The sequence below is a fragment of the Gracilinanus agilis genome, chromosome 2 (genome assembly GCF_016433145.1).
Source record: "Gracilinanus agilis isolate LMUSP501 chromosome 2, AgileGrace, whole genome shotgun sequence".
NCBI classification, from domain to species: domain Eukaryota; kingdom Metazoa; phylum Chordata; class Mammalia; order Didelphimorphia; family Didelphidae; genus Gracilinanus; species Gracilinanus agilis.
Window position 1 is genome coordinate 569,783,165 of NC_058131.1, and position 20,309 is coordinate 569,803,473.

The window sequence follows — 20,309 nt, forward strand, 5'->3', positions numbered from 1 at the left end:
AGAGAGAGAGAGAGAGAGAGAGAGAGAGAGAGAGAGAGAGAGAGAGAGAGAGAGAGAGAGAGAGAGAAAGAATACTACATACTGCAAAATGAACAAGTTCAGTTAGAATGTTTATCAGGACTTGGAAAATCATAATGCCATCTGCTATTCTGGACCTCAGAACATCAGGGATCTCCTGGGCCCAGCAACTCCCATTTCCAAGAGAAGGAAGGAACTTACATACTCCCTGGAATGTTGCCTCCATTCTGGAACAGAGGCAGCACCCTAGCCAACCAGCTTGGAGCCCCTTTTGAAAACATTTGCATTGCTTGCAAACAGCATTTCTCCTGGTTTAGGGAAAATTAACAGCAAACATAATGTTATGGCAAACTCAGAGATGAAACAACGTCAGTGCCTCAGCCTGAGCTGCCGGGTAACTGACCTTGGCATCCAACTTCATTTCAGGGTGTGTAAGTCCCATCATGGTGGATTAAATGAATATTACCCTACAGCTGGATAAGACTTCACAATAGGGCAACACATGTTAAATGACAGAAGCCAAAACTGGCCCCACTAGGCAACTGCCCATTCATAGAATGCTATTCACAAACCTCCACCACCAAGAAATTAACTCATTAATAATACATCAGACTTCATGGACAATTCAAAGAACACTACTTATTAAATGATGACCTAAGCATTTAGAATTTTTGCTGTTAAAGTTAGAGGTCTTATTAATCTAGTAATCAAAATCACTTTCTTTGGATTTACTCAGTGCCAATAGGAAATCATAGAAATATGGCATATTTCAGAATTAAATAAAAACAAAACCCTGACTTCAGACTACTATGTGCTTTTAAAAATTAGTTCTTCCTAATTGATATACTTTATTTTTATATGCTTTAAAATATCAGGAAAATCACTTCTTTCAGCTCAATTCTTTGGTAACATTTTAATTTTTGTGGAATTCTTCCTACTCTCCCTCCCATCAACTCATAAATATGAATTAAATATAATTATAAATGAACAGAACATTAACTTTTGGATTACTGCTGTGTTTTTGGTAGAATGTTAATGTTATTTCTAAAGAAATAGTTATTACCAAAAGAAAAAGTAATTACTAAAGGAATCCTGGCCATCCTGCTAACCTATTTTAAATCTTAAAACCAGCTAAACTACAAGATTTTAAACAGACTGGACTTTCCAAAGGTAGCATTAGACTTCTAAGACGTATATCTTGTATTAAAAAAATGGATGCTCAGTTTGTGGTTTCTCGAATTATATATTCCTAATGAAAAGAGGTGGCAAAGTGAGTGAGAGAGACCATAAGGTCAAGTGGATAGAGAACCCACCTTGGAGCCAGAGAGACCTGACTTTAAGTTCAGCCTCTGTAACATACTGGTTATGTGATCCTTTACAAGTTGCTAATCTCTTAGTGCTCCAGGCAACTCTCTAAAACTATTATAAGTCAAATAAGAGTTACAGAACTGCATTGTAGAGGGAATTTCCACACTGGGGAAACACTGGATACTGATAAAAAACACAGGTCTGCATCAAACTAAGACAAGACATTATGACAAGTTGGTAGAACTGACAAAACCTCCAGAGTACATAACGCAGCCCTTTTTATCTTGACTATTTAATTCTAATAAGTTTACTTAATTCTTTCCTTCCCCCTCCCACCTTTCTTCCTTTCCCCTTACTTTCTGTCTTAGTATTAATTTTGAGGTAGAAAAGAAGTAAGGGCTAGGAGATGGAAATTAAATGACTTGCCCAAAGTCACACAGCTAGGAAGTGCCCAAGGCCAGATGTGAACTTAATAAGCTTCTACAAATCATTAAATACTGTGTCAAAAATAGAAGTTGATAACTTATGTTTAGCATGGTCAGAAGACCTTGGCTTACAAAGGTTACTTGTAAATGTAGGTCAATAATCTTCACCCACCTTTAAACTATTTGCTTTTTTGTTCTGAGAAATAAAAAACCAAGAAAGCCTAGAACCACAGTTCTTTATGGTGCTCTGGTTGGCACCGGTCAGGGGAAGGTGGAGAGGAGAACACCAACGAGAAGAAAAGGTCTTCCTTAGTGGGTTTTCCTCCGAATCTACCCAGGTCTATACATTCTCAAGGTCCAAAGCACAAATCTCTCTAATAAAAGAACGGTTGTGGTTAACACTGCTCTCTGATTTATATGGAGATGTTCTCAGGTGGCAATTGTTCTTGTCTCTAGGTGGTAACGTGATATCTCAATGCCAGGATTGCCCAAAAGCATTGAGAAATACAGTGTTACATGAGGAGAGAGTCTAGACCAGGGGTCGGCAACATATGGCTCTTTCTGCAGGAGCCATGAAGTCAATTTTTTTTCAGGTGCTGTTACAGGAGGGCGCACTGTGAGCACTGTACGGCTCTCATGAAATTACATTTTTAAAAATGTGGCGTTTATGGCTCTCATGGCCAAAAAGGTTACCAACCCCTGGTCTAGACAATAGAAGGGCTACCTCCTTAAGTACTTTGTCTTGACCTTTTTTTGTATTCCACACTTAGCACAAAGGCTGGCATATGATGTCAAACTTTATGGAAGGTGAATTATCTCCATTTTTCTTATTTTAACCATGTTAGTAGAAATCTTTTAAAAGTACATTATAGAGTACAGTAGGTGGTTTAGTGAATTGAGAACCAGGCTTGGTGATGGGAGGTCCTGGGTTCAAATGTAGTCTCAGATTTTTTCCTAGCTGTAGGACCCTGGACAAGTCATTTAACCCCCATTGCCTAGACTTTATTGCTCTTCTACCTTGGAACTGACACACAGTATTGATTCTAAGATGGAAGGTAAGAGTTGTTTTTTTTTTTAAAAGTATACTTACATACTGATTCACACCATTCTTAACCATAATGAACAGAATTTAGTATCTTATTGATTGCTTAGTAGTCATTGTTGATTGATTAGTAGTCATTATATAGTACAGTTGTACCCTATACTATGATGTCTAAAGGCTATGTGTACCTTTATTAAATGGTCCCAGAATACTGAGTCTTTTCAGTTCTTCAGTCTGTTTTTTTATCCTTTTTTCTATCACCTTTCTTGCCATCAGCATGCCTGTTTTCTCCCCAAATGGGTATTTCTAATCTATTGTAGGCTAGGAATCAAATAATCAAATAACTAGGTTAGATAGAATTATGTAACTGACTGAGGACTAGCATAGCTCCTCTATGAGTAGATATGTAGATATGTAGATCTTAGGGCCTTTAATTTGGCTATTCAGAATCCTTTTTTTGTTTGGTTTTCATTTGGATTTTTAATTGTGTTATGGAAATTTGGAGATTTCAGGTGATTGCCAAACAAGTGAGGGACTATTGTATCATAGGGCTTTTAAAAAATTATTAATACAAGGGAACCCAATCTATGAAAAGTGAACAGACAACTTTTCTTTGAATAATTCTGAAATAAAGGCAAGTGCTGCAAATTGTTAGGGTAATGCCAACCCTTCATGGGTATGCCCAGCTTTAAATAATATAAGACGGGATGAGTTTAACCAACTAAAAAGGCAATTGGAGACATTATTTATATTAGAAGAGGTTTTTAGATTTGCAAAAAAGGATTCATCCCAAAGTTCTTTTAAGCTCCATAAACTATGTGCTTGTTTATTGGTCAGAGACAAAATTACTTGTGAAAATCCAGTGCATACATAAATTTAAGGAAGACAATTAACTCCATAAAGGGAAGTACATCTGCATTTTAATCTACAGTAATAGCAAATATTTGTATCTTTTAACTTTTAGCAAACTTAGCTTTCCTTCTACCTTTTGCTGTTCTTCCTCTACCCTATATATTTTTCAAAATACATTTTTATTTATGTTTTTTATTTTTACATTGCCAACTTTCCTTCCAGTGGCTTTCTAAAATAATTCTTAAATACAAGCCAACAAATAAAAATATCCTAAACTAACAAGCAATGTTAATGCCAGGCAATTTCTAAACGACAAACAGTTTATGATCTCAAAGTTCATGGGAAATTCAGATGTTTGGAATTGCAACATATTTTCCTATAAAAGTATTGGTTAGGTTCCCAGGTAAATCCACTAAAGCAGAGCAGGAACAAGAAAATCAATATTTAGTGGCTGAGGTAGGTGAGAAGAGGAAGAAGTTAACAAGGCCCTCAGCCCAAAGGCACAGAGGGAGAGGTAAAAGGGCAAAGGAGAAAGGGTAGGGGAGAGGGCCTGACCTCCAACTAATCCAATTCCATTCAATAAGTATTGATTGAACATCAATTAAATGCAAAGTGCTGTGTAAGGAGCTGGGGATACAAAGATAAAACTAAAATCTTGCCCTTAGAGAGCTTTCATTCTACTAAGGGGCACAGGATGTAAACTGCTAAGTATATCATTGATCATTTGAGGAGAGAGAGAGCATTCTGAAGTTAGAGGGACTCCAAGAGGCAGGACTAGAAGCCTGCAGGAAGGCAAGTGTCCATGAGATGGAATCCAGAGCAGGCCACTCTGGCTGGCCTCGAGTGTCTATGAAGGGAGTCTAGAAAGTATATGAAGTATATGAAGGGAGTCTAGAAAGATAAGATGAAGCCAGACTGTGAAGGGCTTTAAAAATAGCAGAGAAGAATGCGTTTTTCCTAAAGATGATGGAGCTGATAAAGATTCTTGAGCTGGGGAGTGACAGGGTTAGAATTACCACTGAAAAAGATTCTTTGATAGCTGGACGATGCATTGGTGAGAGTCTAGAAGCTGAGAGTCCAGAAAGATGACTATTCTATTCAATAAACATTTATTAAGTGCCTACCAAGTAAAGAGCACGGTGACAGGCAGGCAGTGGGGGATACAAAGGCCAAAATGAAGTACTTTTTACTCTCACGAAGTTCACATTTAACTGAGTGGTGGTGGTGGTGATATATAGCATGTACTTTAGTCAATACAAAACAATTTCAAGAGGGAGAAAAAACATTATATCTGTGCTGATCAGGAAGAGCCTTAAGAAGGAGAGAACAGCTGAGCTGTAGTAAGGAGTTAAGGAGTCCACAAGGCAGAGGTGTGAGGAGCATTGCAACGGTACAAGGGAGAGATTTTGAAGGTCTGAATGAGGCTAACAACTGTGGAAGTAGAGAAAAAGTGATGGATACAAGAGCCATGGTGGAGGCAGAAGGGCCAAAATTTAGTAACTGATTTGGTGAGAGAGAATGAAGAGCTGAGGATGAGTCTGAAATTGTGAAGCTGTGTGATAGGATGATGCCTGCCCTCAAGAGAAATAGGGATTATCTAGAAGAGGGGATAGGGATGTTTTTCTGGTTTTTTTTTTTTTTTGAGGGGATGGGGTGGGTGGGAAGTGAGCTAATGAGTTGTTTTAGAAGGCTGAATATGAGATGCCTATAGGATATCCATAGGTGATTGGCAGGCAAACCAACCAGATAAGTGGGAGCTGAATTAGGTAGCAGCTGTAGTCACAGAATCAAGTTTTGCTGCAATAAAGGTGGTGGTTCTTGATGTTTGAGAGGAGATGTTTGGGGAGAGAAAAAAATGGAATAACATAAGCAGAAGGTTGTAACTAAAGACCTTTAGGGATGGTAAACAGGAAAGAAAGTGGGGATAAGAGGGCAACAGGGATTATGGGAAAGAGAAGGAAGAAAGGGAAGCAAAAATAGGAAGGATGAGGAATTTCTACAGTAGCACTAGTGAAGAAATGTTAGACAAGTTGTACAGTGAAAGATAGTGAGATATACACATACATATATACATACATACGTATATATACATATATATGTATACAGGTATAGGAAAAGAGCCCTGAACATGGAGTTACAAGACACAAGTTCAAATTCCAGCTCCATGACTTAGCTATGAGACCATGGGCAAATAAAAACCATTTAAGGGAGAGAAGGGAACAAGCATTTATTAAATACCTACCATATGCCAGGCACTTTACAGATATTACCTCATTTGTCCCTCACAAACTCCCTGCAAAGTAGGTGTTATTATTATTCCCATTTAATAACTGAAAAAACTATAGCAAACAGAGATTAAGTGACTTGTTCAGCATCATACAACTGGTTTTTGTGGCTGGATTTGAACTCCCAGATCTTCCTGATACCAAGTATATAGCATTTTCTCCAACAAGCCATCTAGCTCACTGAAACTCAGTTTGACCTCATTTAATTTCACTGAAATTAAAACTCAGTTACTTTATTTGTAAAATGGGATGGAAACACTGTCTAATTTTTGTGGATTAGCTTGGTTGGCTGTTATAAATAAATGCTATAAAATATAACCTATTTATTATTATTTGTATCTAAAGATATGCAGGTCAAGTATGTCAAAGTGAGGGTCTGACTATACTGATAGGCATACAATTTTATCATTTGTCATTACAAAATTCCACATGTGAAGCATTACGCTTTCTGTAAGTTCTTAGAACTTTCTCTTTTTAATAACATTTAATGAACTCTGCTATATATATGATTAGACTTACTATATAGTAAGAAACTGGTTTTTTTTCTTTGTCTGTGACAAACACAATCTATGTACAGGGAGAGGGAGCACAAAGTAAAAAAATTGGGAGGAAAACCCCCTAAAGTACATTTACAATTAAAGTAGCTGCACTCATGATTCTGGCACCTCTCTTTTCATCGCAAAAGCAAATGGTTATAAGACTAGCCCTACTCCAAGTTGTGAAGTTTGTCTTGTCATACCCCTTCCTTCCTCTCTTCCTTCTATCAAAAATTTATCTTAGGAAAAGATTTGATAAACATTTATCTTAGGACGAAAACATTTTAAACTCTATTACATGTTTGTCCCCTCACCTCTGAGGGAGAGCAAAGAAGGCTGTGTCCAGCATGAGTCATGAAAGGGAGTTCTCTTGGTTGCAGAGACCAGATGAGAACAAATATTTATCACGCCCCTAAAGCCACTTCCCTGGGTAGCAATTTGCAAACTGACATTCCTAATTTTTTTTTTTTAAACCCTTACCTTCTGTCTTGGAGTCAATACTGTGTATTGGCTCCAAGGCAGAAGAGTGGTAAGGGTAGGCAATGGGGGTCAAGTGACTTGCCCAGGGTCACACAGCTGGGAAGTGTCTGAGGCCAAATTTGAACTCAGGACCTCCCGTCTCTAGGCCTGGCTCTCAATCCACTGAGCTACCCAGCTGCCCCCTGACATTCCTAATTTGACAGCCCCTTCTGTAAACTCTCTTGTCTGTCTCACCTCTGGATTTTTCACCCAACAAAGACTGAGAGATTTAATGCTTGGAAAAATGTCTCCATGGATGGTCCCTCCCAGAAGGTCTACAGACTGCTTATCTTCTCTCCTCCCCCAGGATCCCACATTGACTACTCTATTTTAGTTGGGGGGGGTGGCTTTAAGAGAAAGGGATTAATTTTTAGTTGTGTGGGAATGTTAGGCGGTGGTTAGGGGTAGAATTTGTTGTGGTCATGATGGTGAAGCCTTCTTAGCACTCATGAAGTCATACCAAAAAAAGCAGTTACTATGCTTGTTAACTCTGCTGGAATTACCAGTCTCCATACATTGGAATATTCTACAGCCTTCTTTCCAAGCTCAACTTTTAACTCACCTCCTCAAAGCTTTCTTAGAGTGGATTAAAGATAATGAACTCACAATTAGAATCTCTCTCTCTCTCTTTCTCTTTCTCTCTCTCTCTCTTTCTCTCTCTCTCTCTCTCTCATACACACACACACACACACACACACACACACACACACACACACACACGCTTTTAATAGGCAGGATGACACTACAAAGAAAGTTGGACTTGGAGCCAGGAAGACCTGGGTTCAGGCACCACTTCTGAAACGTAGCAGTTATAAGACCCTGAGCAAGTCGCCCCTGATCTGTGACAAGAGAGGGTAGAGAGATGTCAAGAGACTTGCCTAGGGTTAGACATCTAGTGACTGAGGCCATACTTGAACTCAGACCTTTCTGACTCCAAGTTCAGTGCTCTGCCCATTGTGCCACTTAGCACATAGTAGGCACTTAATAGATATTTGTTGAATGACTGAGTAAAGGACATTTCCTTTACTCCACAGGAGAAGCTGGAGACATCTACTCCTTACTTGGGCATATACCCTACTGACATGATTTTACATATTATATTCCATTATGTGGATTCCTTTGGCAACCCTCAGTTATGTTCTAGGTTGCAGTCAAGGAGAGAGGAAGCTGTGGATAGAAAATTAGAAAGTTGGGGCATTAGATACCCACCTAAGGGATATGAATTGATAAGGGATAGGAAAGAGATGTACACAAGGGAAGAGATTAAGTGAACAATAACAAGACCAACACAGCAGCAGTCTGGAGCCATTTAGTATAGGGGCAAATAGTCCTACACACCTCAATAGCTCCTGAGGGCATCACTAAGTGGGGAGACAGAACAACTGCCAACTAGAACAGCTGGGGAGATTCAATTAAATAAAAAGCTAAATTCTAGACATATGCATAATCCCTGACATTACTATATGACAGTATAATATAATAATTGATGCTTATGGTGAATATTGAACTAGAAAAGGCTAAATTATATTCAGTATCCTTTGCTTACTATGGCAGGGAAATGTGTACTGCATTTTCAGTTATCTGGAAAATTTACTTATATGTAACAGTTTATTCCCCAAAGATAACAGATAGCAATAACAGAAAATGATGATGATAAGAATAACATTTATCATAGCATTTCACATATAACAGTAATGATCTCTCTCTTGAGTCTAAAATAATACTTTGTTTTGGCCCTTTATATTATAGTTACAGACATACACTGTTTATATTATATCCCTCTATTACATGGCCAATTCTATGAGAAAAGGGACTGTGCCCCATGCCTTGAATGCTCTCCTTCCTCATCTCTCCTTCCTCACTTTCCTGAAGTCTCAGCTAAAATTCCACCTTTACATGAGGCTTTTCTTGGTCCTCCTGAATGCTAATGCCTTCCCTCTGAGATTATCTCCACTTTATCCTGAATATATCTTTTTTGTACACAATTGTTTACATGTTCTCTCTCTCATTAGACTGTGAGCTTCTTGAGAGCAGGGACTGTCATTTCCCTTTCTTTGTATCTCTAGGGTTTAGCACAGCACCTGGCACATAACAGGTGTTTAATGCTTGTTGACTGTGTGTTTATCTGTGTCTATCCCTCCTGGTGCCTATCACAGGACAGATAAATAATACTGTTTATTGAACAACTGAGATTTTACTATTTATAAACATATAGTGCTATTGTGATGAATAAAACTTTTTAAATGGGAGTGTTGGGGGAGAGGGAATGCCTACCTCATGGACTATATTAGATCTTGATTTCTCGTTATATTCTTTTCTCTGAGATAATAGTGACTCTGCCATGTTATTACCATCATTCCAAGGTTACTACTAATTTATCATCTGTTTTGGGGAGGGAGTGCCCTTCCTAAAAGGGATGGATGTTGGAAGTATCTATTATGTGTCAAGGACCTGGGATTGCATTTGATTGGGAACTCTGTCTGTTCAGACAGATTAGAACCGTTCGATTAGAACCTTTCTAAGATTTCAAGTCTTAAGATTGTATTCTGAAGCTCAGAGGAATTGAAACTTGCCTACAATTATAGAGCTAAGGAAATATCTGAGGTTGGATTTGAACCCAGGTCTTATTGACTCTGGGGTCAAAGCCCTATCCACCAAACCTATTTAGGCAAGTGACTTAACCTCTCTGGGCCTTAGTTTCCTCATCTGTAAAATGACCTTTATGGTCCCTTCTACATGTAAATCTCAGGGAGATCTGGTTTTAAAATCCTCCCAAGGATATTTATTGGCAGTGTAACTCTGAGCAAGTTACTTAACCTTTATATATCTCAGGCTCCCTAGGACTTACCTAAAAAAGTCATAGCTGAGTTAGAATCTGTGTTGGTGGAGGGATTTCCCCTATCAGGAGGATGTCAGATGGACAAAAATCATAGATACTCGGTTCTCATAGCTCTTAGTTTGAGAAGAAATATTCCTGACCACATAATAATGAGATGCATTATAATGAGCTTTGCCTTTTGTTATTTTGAGCTTGTCTTTGAACACACTTATCTTATCCGAATTAGGTTGTAAATACTTTCGGGGCAGGTGTCATGCCTGCTATTATTACCACAATGCTACATGACCTAAGGGCACTACTTCTGAGTAGTAGACATTCATTTTACAATATTGGGTACTTCCTGTGCTGAAGGAGTGAAATCATTCCTAACAGGAGGTGCTCCTGGTTACATTGCTCAGGAAGGAAGGACACAAGAACCCAGAAGTATGAAAATTTAGATACCCGGGGCATTGATCCATTTCTTCATCTATAAAAAGGAGTTTGCACTTCATGGCCTTGAAGGTCCCTTCAAGCTTTAGATCTCAAATCCTGGTCTGTTGGATCTCATCCAAGTTGAATCTCACCATATTTTAGTAGACTTAGTCTAAATAAAATGTTACAAAGGCTGAGAAATCTGATAAACTCATAGGACAAAAGGAGCATGATTATTAAAACACATTTAAGCTCAGACAAGAACCCCATTGATTCTCAGTTCTCTTAGAAGCTATGGGTCCAGAGGTCATCTTTAACGAACTCCAACCCAATCCGCCTTCCCCCCACCTCCCGGTTTTCCACTTGGGTTTAAACCAAAAGCCAAACTAATTTTGTTTTTGGACACATTAACATGTTGCTTCTTAAGTCTTTCATTCTATAAACATTTATTAAGTATCTACCATTGGGTAGACTATTGTTTTAGCTCTCTTGGGACATAGTTTTTAATTAGTTAGATCTCATCCAGCCATGGGTCACCATTTCATCACTACCTTCTTTCTCCCTGGTTGGACGATGGAGCCTTGAACTTCAAAACTTCATTTAAGGAGAGATTCCCTTTTGTGTTTCTTCTTCCCCCATTAGATTGTAAACTCCTTGAAGGCAGGGATTATCTTTTTTGTTCTGTTTTTGTATCCCTAGCAATAAGCACAGTGCCTGGCCTATTCTAGGTGCTTAATAAATGTTTATTAAAACATTTCAACTATTGAATTAGGTTAGGGAGAGTTATCTGGCTGGAGAACAAGATAAACAAAGATAACTAGGTATGTACAATGTTACATGATAAATGAATTAGAGATTAGCTAAAAGTTAAATGATACGTGAATATGAGAGGAGCAAAACAAAGTTCCACATCAGGAACAGAAGGGACATTACTGAGAGTGGAGAAGGTAGTAAGAAGATATTTCCATGTCTTTTTAGGTTGAGTGGGGCTCATATAGGTAGCATGTCTGGTTATGTTACAGAAGAAAGGACCTGAAGAAAATGTCATTTAGATGAAGAAGTCCCATCACTCATATAATAAACCTTCCTACTTCCAACAGCCCATGAAATGGTTTCCTTATGCTTAGGAATCGGTCAAAAACTAATCATTTAATATGGTTTGGATTTTGAGTGCAACCATTACATATAAATATGCCCTTCTTGTCCCCAATAAAAATAGCTCCTCAAACCCTAAAAGTTTTCTGTTATCTGTATTAGAGATAGATCTATACCCTTAGCTTGGCCCATTAGAATAGGGCCCTAAGTCAGAAGGTAATGGTACCAAATGCGTGAGGCTACAGATTCGTGGACACTTCTCAGAACAAAACTGAAGGAGGAATTAATGAAACTCAGTTTAATTTAGAGGACTGCTTGGGATGGGAAGCTTTCTGAATGAAAGACGAATGGAGAAGATATTGATGAGCTCCTAGATCCAGGAGGTCTGTCTGGTATTTGGGGTAATGGAGCCTCCATTGGCTTCAGGATGATGTGCTCATTTTTGCACCAACATGTTTCATGGGTTGCAGGGGATATGTGGACTGACTGATGCTGTCATTAAGGATGTTAGATCACCATTCTTACTATTATTGTGATATGTGTGTGTTTGTCTTTTTCCTGAGAGGATCTTTATTTTTTCTCCCAAATCTCATAACTGGTTATACAGATGTTTAATTGAGAGGAATAATTATGAATTACGATTTGTTTTTTCTTTCAAACTTTCCTATTTGAATCATTTATTGCTTCCTCTCTCTAATTAGAAGTATTTAAAATATTATAAAATTAAAGTTTTAAAAATAAACATTGCTAGTGGGAAAGTCTAGAGTGGAAAAACTATGATTTTTTTTTTTAATAAAAATCTTTCTTCGTTGGGAGCCTTTATGTAGTACCAAACAGCTAATTTACTGAAATGAGAAATTTAAAATCAGAATAACAAATGGGAAAAGTTGCTTGAGAGAGATTTAGAGGGGTTAGTGCCCTCAAAGAACAGTGATATTAAGAACTATATAGCTAGCTATTATCAAAGACATAATGATTTAAAATATAAATATGGTAGTTCAAAGCAAAGGAAGTTAAGGTCACATATTCTGGGAAAATGTCTAATTAGGAAATTAAAGTTGAACCAGTGACCTACAGCTTATGTACAATTAGCTCCCCAATATGCTTTGGGTAAATAAAGAAGGGAAGACAAATTTCATCCCACTTATGGTTGCTGTTCACCTCTGACCCTTGCATGCCAAATGACTTTAAATATCTGTTATGAAATAAATGATACCCCTTTAATTTCCGGCTTCATCCCTGTCTGGCTGGGGAGAGGATCAATTACTAGGATTATGTTTGGTCTTTAGGGCCTCGGGTCCCCATGAGGATCTGTGTGTGGGACAGTCTTTTTTTTTTTTTTTTTTTTTTTTTGTTGCTGTTGTTGCAGGGATTCTCTGTTGGAATTGTAAGAGGAGAATGTGGGACAGGGGCAGCGCATGTACACAGCTCAATGCCATACAACACAACTTGCTCTGAGGATGTTGGGCATTGTGCTTCATTAGGAAACAAAATATAAGCTTTCCACACCATTAGGAATGACTTTAGGAGTGAAAGCACATAAGACGGTGCCTCACCTCATCAACAATGCACTGCAGTAGCTGGAGAGGCTGCAATGGGAAGAAGAGAGGAAAAAGTATTAGCCTATATGCAATATCTTTACAGTGGAGTGGAAAGAAAAAATCATTAATGCAATAAAATATAGCAAGATTAATCAACAGCAGCAAACTCTTATAAAAACATTGATGCTCAGGATGTTCTATTATTTCTAATGGTACCTAATCTAATACAGGCAGTTAAAGGTTTGCATTTTCTTCAAAATGCAATTTGCTAAGTTTAAAACAAGGCATTCAAGCATGCAAAGGAAGCAGCCATCAGGAAAAAGAAAAGTGAATTTTTTTCTGAACTCATAAAGCTTACCATTAAAGATCCCTGGTTTTTCTGAATCTGAAAAAAGGCAATATGTAATTAGCATGTCATAATCAAAATGACTCACTTGGACACATTATGATCACTGAGAGAAAATTATTGCATTGCTGGTGGCAATTTGTGGGCATGTGTTAACACAATTTACATAATGAAAATACACAAATGTTAATAGCTCGCTTCTCATTTATAGGCGAAAGTCAGCAGAATGTTAATTTCACACAACACTTTTTAGTACCCTCCAGGTTGTATTAGAATAGGGAGAAAAACCATAATCCATTTCAAAAGGCTGTTTACGATTCAGATATAAATAATGTTTTATATTGCTAGATTGTGAACACTGGGCTTAATGTTGCAATCATTGCTAATGTTATGAAGCTCACTCTTTTTAAATTAAAAACCGATTTATTTAAAATTGAAATTAAATCATAGTCAGAAATTAGAATTTTGGATTCCTGCCAGTATCTGCTCACAATTCCCTATTTTGTGAAGAAAACTTTAATTATGTGGTTGAAGTATCTACTTCTAACTCAGGAGAGGGGCAAATGATCCACTTCTCCTAAAGTTTTCCCACCCTATTTCTACCAGAGCAATGCTCTCTGGGGAAATCAAGTTTATATAAGTTTTTGCTTTGTTTTTAGAGAAAAAGGAAAGACTTCTTTCTCATCCAGCCTACCTAGGACTGATTGCCTGCTTCTAATCAACATTCTGAAGGCAGACTGTTCACTCATCTATAACAATGATAAACTGTATTTCTTAGTTTATTTCTTTAAAATGTGACACCAAATTAATAAAACATCTACTTAGTAATTAAAGTACAAAATACTGCAGTGCAAAAAAAAGTATGCCTGCAGTTATTCTAAAAACTCAAACTCAATGTAATCCCAGGTATTAAGCAATGATCCTAAGAAAGATGCTTTTAGGATCCTATTCTTGGCTGCTCCAGAGTATCATATGCCATTTCTTGGCTTTGCCTGAATATATAAACCCATTGGAGTTGGGCTGCAATGACTGGTCTCCTGCTGGGTTGGTATATGGGAGGCAAAACGAGTAGGACAATGTAAAATCACCAAATAAACTAGTTGCTTCTTCCTCAACCATTTCGCCATTTTGAATCAAACTAATCTGCATATGTTTATGTTTTGCTTTCTAAGTATTCTTCCATTGATTTAATCTTTGTGCATTTGGTTTCTTTAGCTAACTGGCAAGCAATTCCAGGCCAAGGACTATACACATATATACATATACAAACATACACTATATATGGAGCTACACACATATACACAGATATGCATAGATGTATATATACACATACATACGTATGGGTATATTTTTTCCTTTCCATTTTTTCTGTACCCATCAAAGTCACTGGTAAACATCCCCACCAGTAAAGCCTGAAGCAACTGATAGTCCTCTTTGTTTTAATATTTTCACAGATCTGGACCAACACTAGTTTTCACTACTTCTGACTAAATGATTACTTTCATTATTGATTTATAGATAAGTTACATTTAACCAGAAGGCAAAGCTTAAAATTTTCACCACTTGGTTGAAATTTGCAAAACAAACTGGAAATTTGGTATAATGCCATGGAAAATTTAAAAAGCACCAAAGGCATAAATAGCATTTCCTAATATATAGATATTCCTAATATATAGAAATTAGAGATACTTGTTTTTCTAGACCCTCATGTAGATGATTGGCCACAAAGTTTGGGTAAAGCTAAAAAAAATTGTTTGTTGGACATCAATCACAGGGCATCTTAAAAAAAAATCCATCAGTTAAGGAGCAGATCCAAAGAAAATGGTACTGTACTCCTTTTACAGATGAAGATTTAGCTGATTTTAGCCAAGGATGTGGGTTTTAACCTAACATGCAAAATACTCATTGAAGTATGCAAGTCATTTGAATGGAGGAGAGAAAAATATTCTCATGAATTGTGATTTCAGAGTACAGCTAAAAGCAGTTCATCATGCTTTTCTTGGTGAAGATAATCAGTTTTTAAGGCATCTTAAAATTGTACTGGTTAGCTCTTGCTGTGTGGATCACAAATAATTGAAAAACAGATGCAACAAAAAAGCCTTTGATGCCACTAACTATGCTGTATTTTTTTTATTTTTTTTTTAGATTTTAAAAAGAGACATTGTTATCAAGTTTTATTACACAATTTTGATGGCGACATATTATTTGCGATCATCTTCATAAATTTTGCATCAAGGTGGCCGTGCCAGTACCTGAAATTGATTCAAAATGCTTAAGACACTCAATTACTTTTTAACACTGTTATACAACGCGGTGACTTATATCTTCTATTTCACTAGAATTTGATGATGCAACATCATTGTAATTGATTCATTTTCTCAATTAAATAAAGCTACTGTGCTTTTCTTTATATGAATGCCACAGAGACCATAGAGTTAGATGTATTATCTATTTTCTCTGTCTCAAATATATTGCCTTAAAGGCTGCATTCTGTTCCTCTGTTAATTCCACTAGAAAATTTAATGCTATAGTCATATTTTTCAAGTTCTGAACTGCAATGCACTCGACTGTATTTATATTAGGCATATTTTTCACTGTTAAACTCTCTGTTGTTTACCTTTTTCAAGATCACATTACTGTGTGGGCTCAGAACCCATAAAACAAGCCCAAACAAAAGTCAACTTCACAGCCAATGCTTCCACTTTTGTACACAGTTCATGAAAAAGTGAAGCTCCTAGTTTTATAGCCCATTCAAAACAGGTTTAAGAGTGCTCAATATAAAAATGTTAGCTCCCTGCACTTCCATCTTTCCTCTTGGTTTGCTTTCCCAATGTTTTGTTTCAGGACCAAAGTTCAAGGGGACAGGCTGATATCGTTGGGGCTGATGGATGACCCACATCTTACGGCATATGAAACGGGGTTTATAATGATCTTGTGGTAGTCCTTGTTCTGCTGTGTATATATTTTGCCTTTGCCGAGTTTCCTGCCTGTAACTATTACTTTGGGACAATGAGCAGAGCTATAATTGCCACAATCACACACTTTGCTAATCAGTCTCTAGAACTAGTAGTGTTTTGATCTGTTAATTAGCTGATCCTTTCCCTCTTCTAGGCATTACTTTTATCCTTCTGCCAGCAGTTAGGGCCAAGATTTAAAATGATAATAGCAGGGGGATAGGGCTTCATTTTGAGGTAAAAAGAGACCTGGGTTTAAATGGAGAGGCACAATTTCATGCTTCACAACCATCAGTGTGGGCTGCAGTCTTCCTATGCCCATATTTCCTCTTATCTGTCATTGATGGGGACTGCCTCCCCTATTTCTTTATATATCCTCCAGTGCCTGACACAAGGCCTTGCAAATAGGATCACAGATTTAAAGCTGAGAGGATCCTTAGAGGTCATCTAAACTAAGCCCCTCAGTTTTACGGAGGATCAAGCTGAGGTCCTGACAGTGACATGATGTACAAGATTACACAGGAAGCCAGGAGCAGAGATATGAATCCTGATCCTCTGACTCCCGATCTTGTGTCCTTTTTATTATATTGTGCCAAAGAGTTCTTATGGGCAGCTAGGTGGTATTATGGATAGAGTGCTAGGCCTGGAGTCTGGAAGACTCATTTTTCTAAGTTCAAATCTGGCCTCGGGTACTTGCTAGCTGTGTTACCCTGGGCAAGTCATTTAATCCTGTTTGCTTCAATTTTCTCGTCTGTAAAATGAAGAAAAAAATGGCAAACCACTCCAGAATTTTTGTCATAAAATCACAAATGGGGCCATGAAGAGTCAAATATAACTGAATAACAACCACCACCAAAAATAGTTGTTGGATAACCACATGGTTAAAGAGTTTGCATTTTTGAGTAATTGGGTTCCCAAGCAAAACCCTGAAACAAAATGCCCAAAACTAACTTTGAAAGCATTATAAATCATATCTATTTTGGTTTTTTGAAGTCTTTACACTATCTACTTCTAACTAGCAGGCACAATCAGAAGTGCTCTAGCAAACAGGGTGCTAGCCTCAGAATCTGAAGATTTAGGTTTGAATTCTACATCAGATATTTAATAACATATAACTCTGCGTAAATAACTCATTTCCCCCCCACTTTCAGTCCTCCCATCTGTAAAACAGAGCTAACAATAGCACCTCTTTCTTGGCATCCTACTGAGAACTCTGAGAATCTCACAATTAAGAACTGTGTTGTGAGAAACAAAAGACATATATCTCTTTCTCTATATATCTACATTGCTTTGCAAACTTTCAAGTCCTATTAAATATCAATTGTTAGTAGTAGAAGAAATAACAGCACAAAATAGATTATAATGCCAGGTTGGCATTGTAATTATTAAAAACATTAGGTGGAAGTAGGATAATAGGCTTCTGTAACCTAACTTGGGGAAATTTCATTGCTGACAGTGCAAAAGTTTTTCTTTTGTTGTTTCTACCATTTAATACAAGCCTCCAGTGATGAAAAGCAACTTTTGACAGACAAGAGCATTATGTTTCTGTCACCATGGAGACATTTTTGACAGAAAGTGGCAAAGAAGACCTCTACCAGTCCCTTTCCCATTCTACTCAAAGGCACAATCAGAAAACTAAAATGAATCCACCTATGTAACTTAAAGAAGACACTAGCTCTAGCTTTCATTTTCTCTTTTACTCTCTGGAATTATGACTTGCCCTGAAGCTCTTGTCTGAGAGATTTATGTGTGACCTAGGTCAGATCTTCCTATATCAGTTGACAAATTTTCCCTTTACATATTTACTGCTTTCCAAGCTTCTGTTATTTCCTCTTAAATAGAAAAAAGATATAAAACCAAGTCATATAGTTAGAATTTTTAAAGGATGCCATTTTCATTCGCCATTCCACTGGCATGCCATTTGAGTTTCCCATGTTGAACCTCATTTTTATTTTTCATATTTTAAACCTTGGGCCAATCTTGAGGACATCAGATATATTCCAGGAAACTGTGTTTCCAAATCATAGTAAGCAATAACCCTGCAGATTAGAATTATAGTATTACAAATGGACACTTTCCTAGTTCTGATATTGAATCATAGACTCATATAGCATAGCAGAGCTGAAAAGTACCTTGGAATTGATCAGTGGTCATTTCCTTATTTATCATGAGGAAACTGACACATGGAGAAGATAGGTGACCTGTCCAAGGCCACACAGTGATTGGACAAACTGAGTACCAAATCCAGATTTCCTCTTAAGACTGTTGTTGTTTCCAATATACCACAATGAAGATATATTTTTAGAGCAGGAAGGGATCTCAGGGATGATCTATACCAGTGATTCCCAAAGTGGGCGCTACCGCCCCCTGGTGGGTGCTGCAGTGATCCAGGAGAGCAGTGATGGCCACAATTTTTGTATTACATTCTATTCTGAGTTCAATAAATAGTTTCATAATTTCCAGGGGGCGCTAAGTAATATTTTTTCTGGAAAGGGGGCGGTAGGCCAAAAAAGTTTGGGAACCACTGCTCCATACAAACTACATTGTTTTACTAAGGAGGAAAAGTAAGTCCCAGCAAGCTAAAGAGATTTGTGTAAGATTTGGACCTGTTGGTTTTTTAAAAAAACTCTTATCTTCTGTCTTAGTAGCAATTCTAAGACAGAAGAGTGGCAATTATGGTTTTAAGTGACTTGCCCAAGGTCACACAGTGAGGAAGTTTCTGAGGTCAAATTTGCACCGCGGTCCTCCTGACTCTGGGCCTGGCACTCTATCTACTATGCTACCTAACTGCTCTAGTATGCTGCGACTTAAATTCAGGCCTCTTGACTTAATATATTCTTTGTATCACAGGTCATTAATTGCATCTCCTTATCTGTCTACAGCCACATGAGTGTAGAAGTTTATTCAAGGCAAAATTCTCCAGGTGCAGCTCTTTCTAGATGGGAGGATTGCAATATAATTCAATTTCAGCATGCTCTGAACCTCATGATAAAAAGCAAACTGCTAAGAGAATTAAAGACTGTATGGTAAAACACACTCAAGAATTAATTTTTTTTAGGGCAAAGGGGTCTTAAAATATGCTTACATTTGTATTTTTGGAATACAGATGCAAAGAACTTCAGTGATTTGAAAAACAGAAAAATCTAACCCTGCAAGATCCCAAGCCAAAGATGAAAACTCAATTCCCCTAAAAAATGCTGAATAAGTCTGAGTTCTTAGTTCTAGCTCTGCCACAAACATGGGCTTCCCTAGAAGAAATTACTTCTTTGGGTCTCACTCTCCTCATCTTTAAAATAGAGGGGATTAGACTAGGTTTGTTCTAAGGACTCTCTAGCTCTAGTATTCAAATTCCTAATCACATCTTGCCTGAGAGAGCTTTTCCTAGTGCCTTTTCTTATGCCAAGGGCACAATTTCTTCGAGATAATACTAAATCTGAAGAAACCTGTGGGATTCTTCCCTCAAGTGAAAATTAGTGTGCATATTCCTCCAATCTTACCTTCTTTCTTAATATCAATTCTAAGACAGGACAGTGGCAAGGGCTAGGCAATCAGGGTTAAGTGACTTGCTCAGAGTCACACAGCTAGGAAATGTTTGAGGCCAAATTTGAACCCAGTTCCTCCTGACTGGCACTCTGTTTACTAGATGACCAGAAGAAGTATTTCTTAAGCACCCATTTCATGCATAGCATTAGGCTAGATGTTGTGTCACTTCTACTCAAGTTAGGACTTAACGGTAATAATGGTGGGAAAAAATGCTCAAATCTTTGAATTCACTCACCTCCTTTATCCCAGACCTATCCATCCATACAAATATGGAACCCTTATTGCCCAGAAAAAAAAACAACTTAAAAACAGGGCTGTTAACTTTTCGTCACAAAGTACTGTTTAAAAAAGGGAAGTGATTGTTAAAAGTAAAAAAAAAATGTTAAGTCATAGAACTAATTCTACTAAGGAAAAGAGGAATGCTTAAAAGAAATTGCAATATTTCTATTAACTTATTGGCACAACATTCAGTATGGTGATAAAATGAATGATATTTTTTGATTCCTAGTCATTTAAAGATGACAGTGTAATTCACTTGTGGCTCCATTTCTCTATTGCGAATCAGCATTTTTCTTTATTAAATAAGCCTAGTAGC

At 37.4% G+C, this 20,309-nt stretch overlaps 1 protein-coding gene across 3 annotated transcripts in view; it reads right to left on the reverse strand.

The window, feature by feature from the left end:
* The window catches only part of MAP2K5 (mitogen-activated protein kinase kinase 5), a 334,021-nt gene that overhangs the window by 63,135 nt on the left and 250,577 nt on the right, over positions 1–20,309 (reverse strand). For all 3 annotated transcript variants that reach the window (XM_044665328.1, XM_044665329.1, XM_044665327.1), the window contains 2 exons: positions 13,230–13,256; positions 12,887–12,919 (listed from right to left, as the gene is read on the reverse strand). In XM_044665328.1, coding sequence (XP_044521263.1) covers positions 12,887–12,919; positions 13,230–13,256 — 60 coding nt within the window. The remainder of the gene's footprint in view (positions 1–12,886; positions 12,920–13,229; positions 13,257–20,309) is intronic.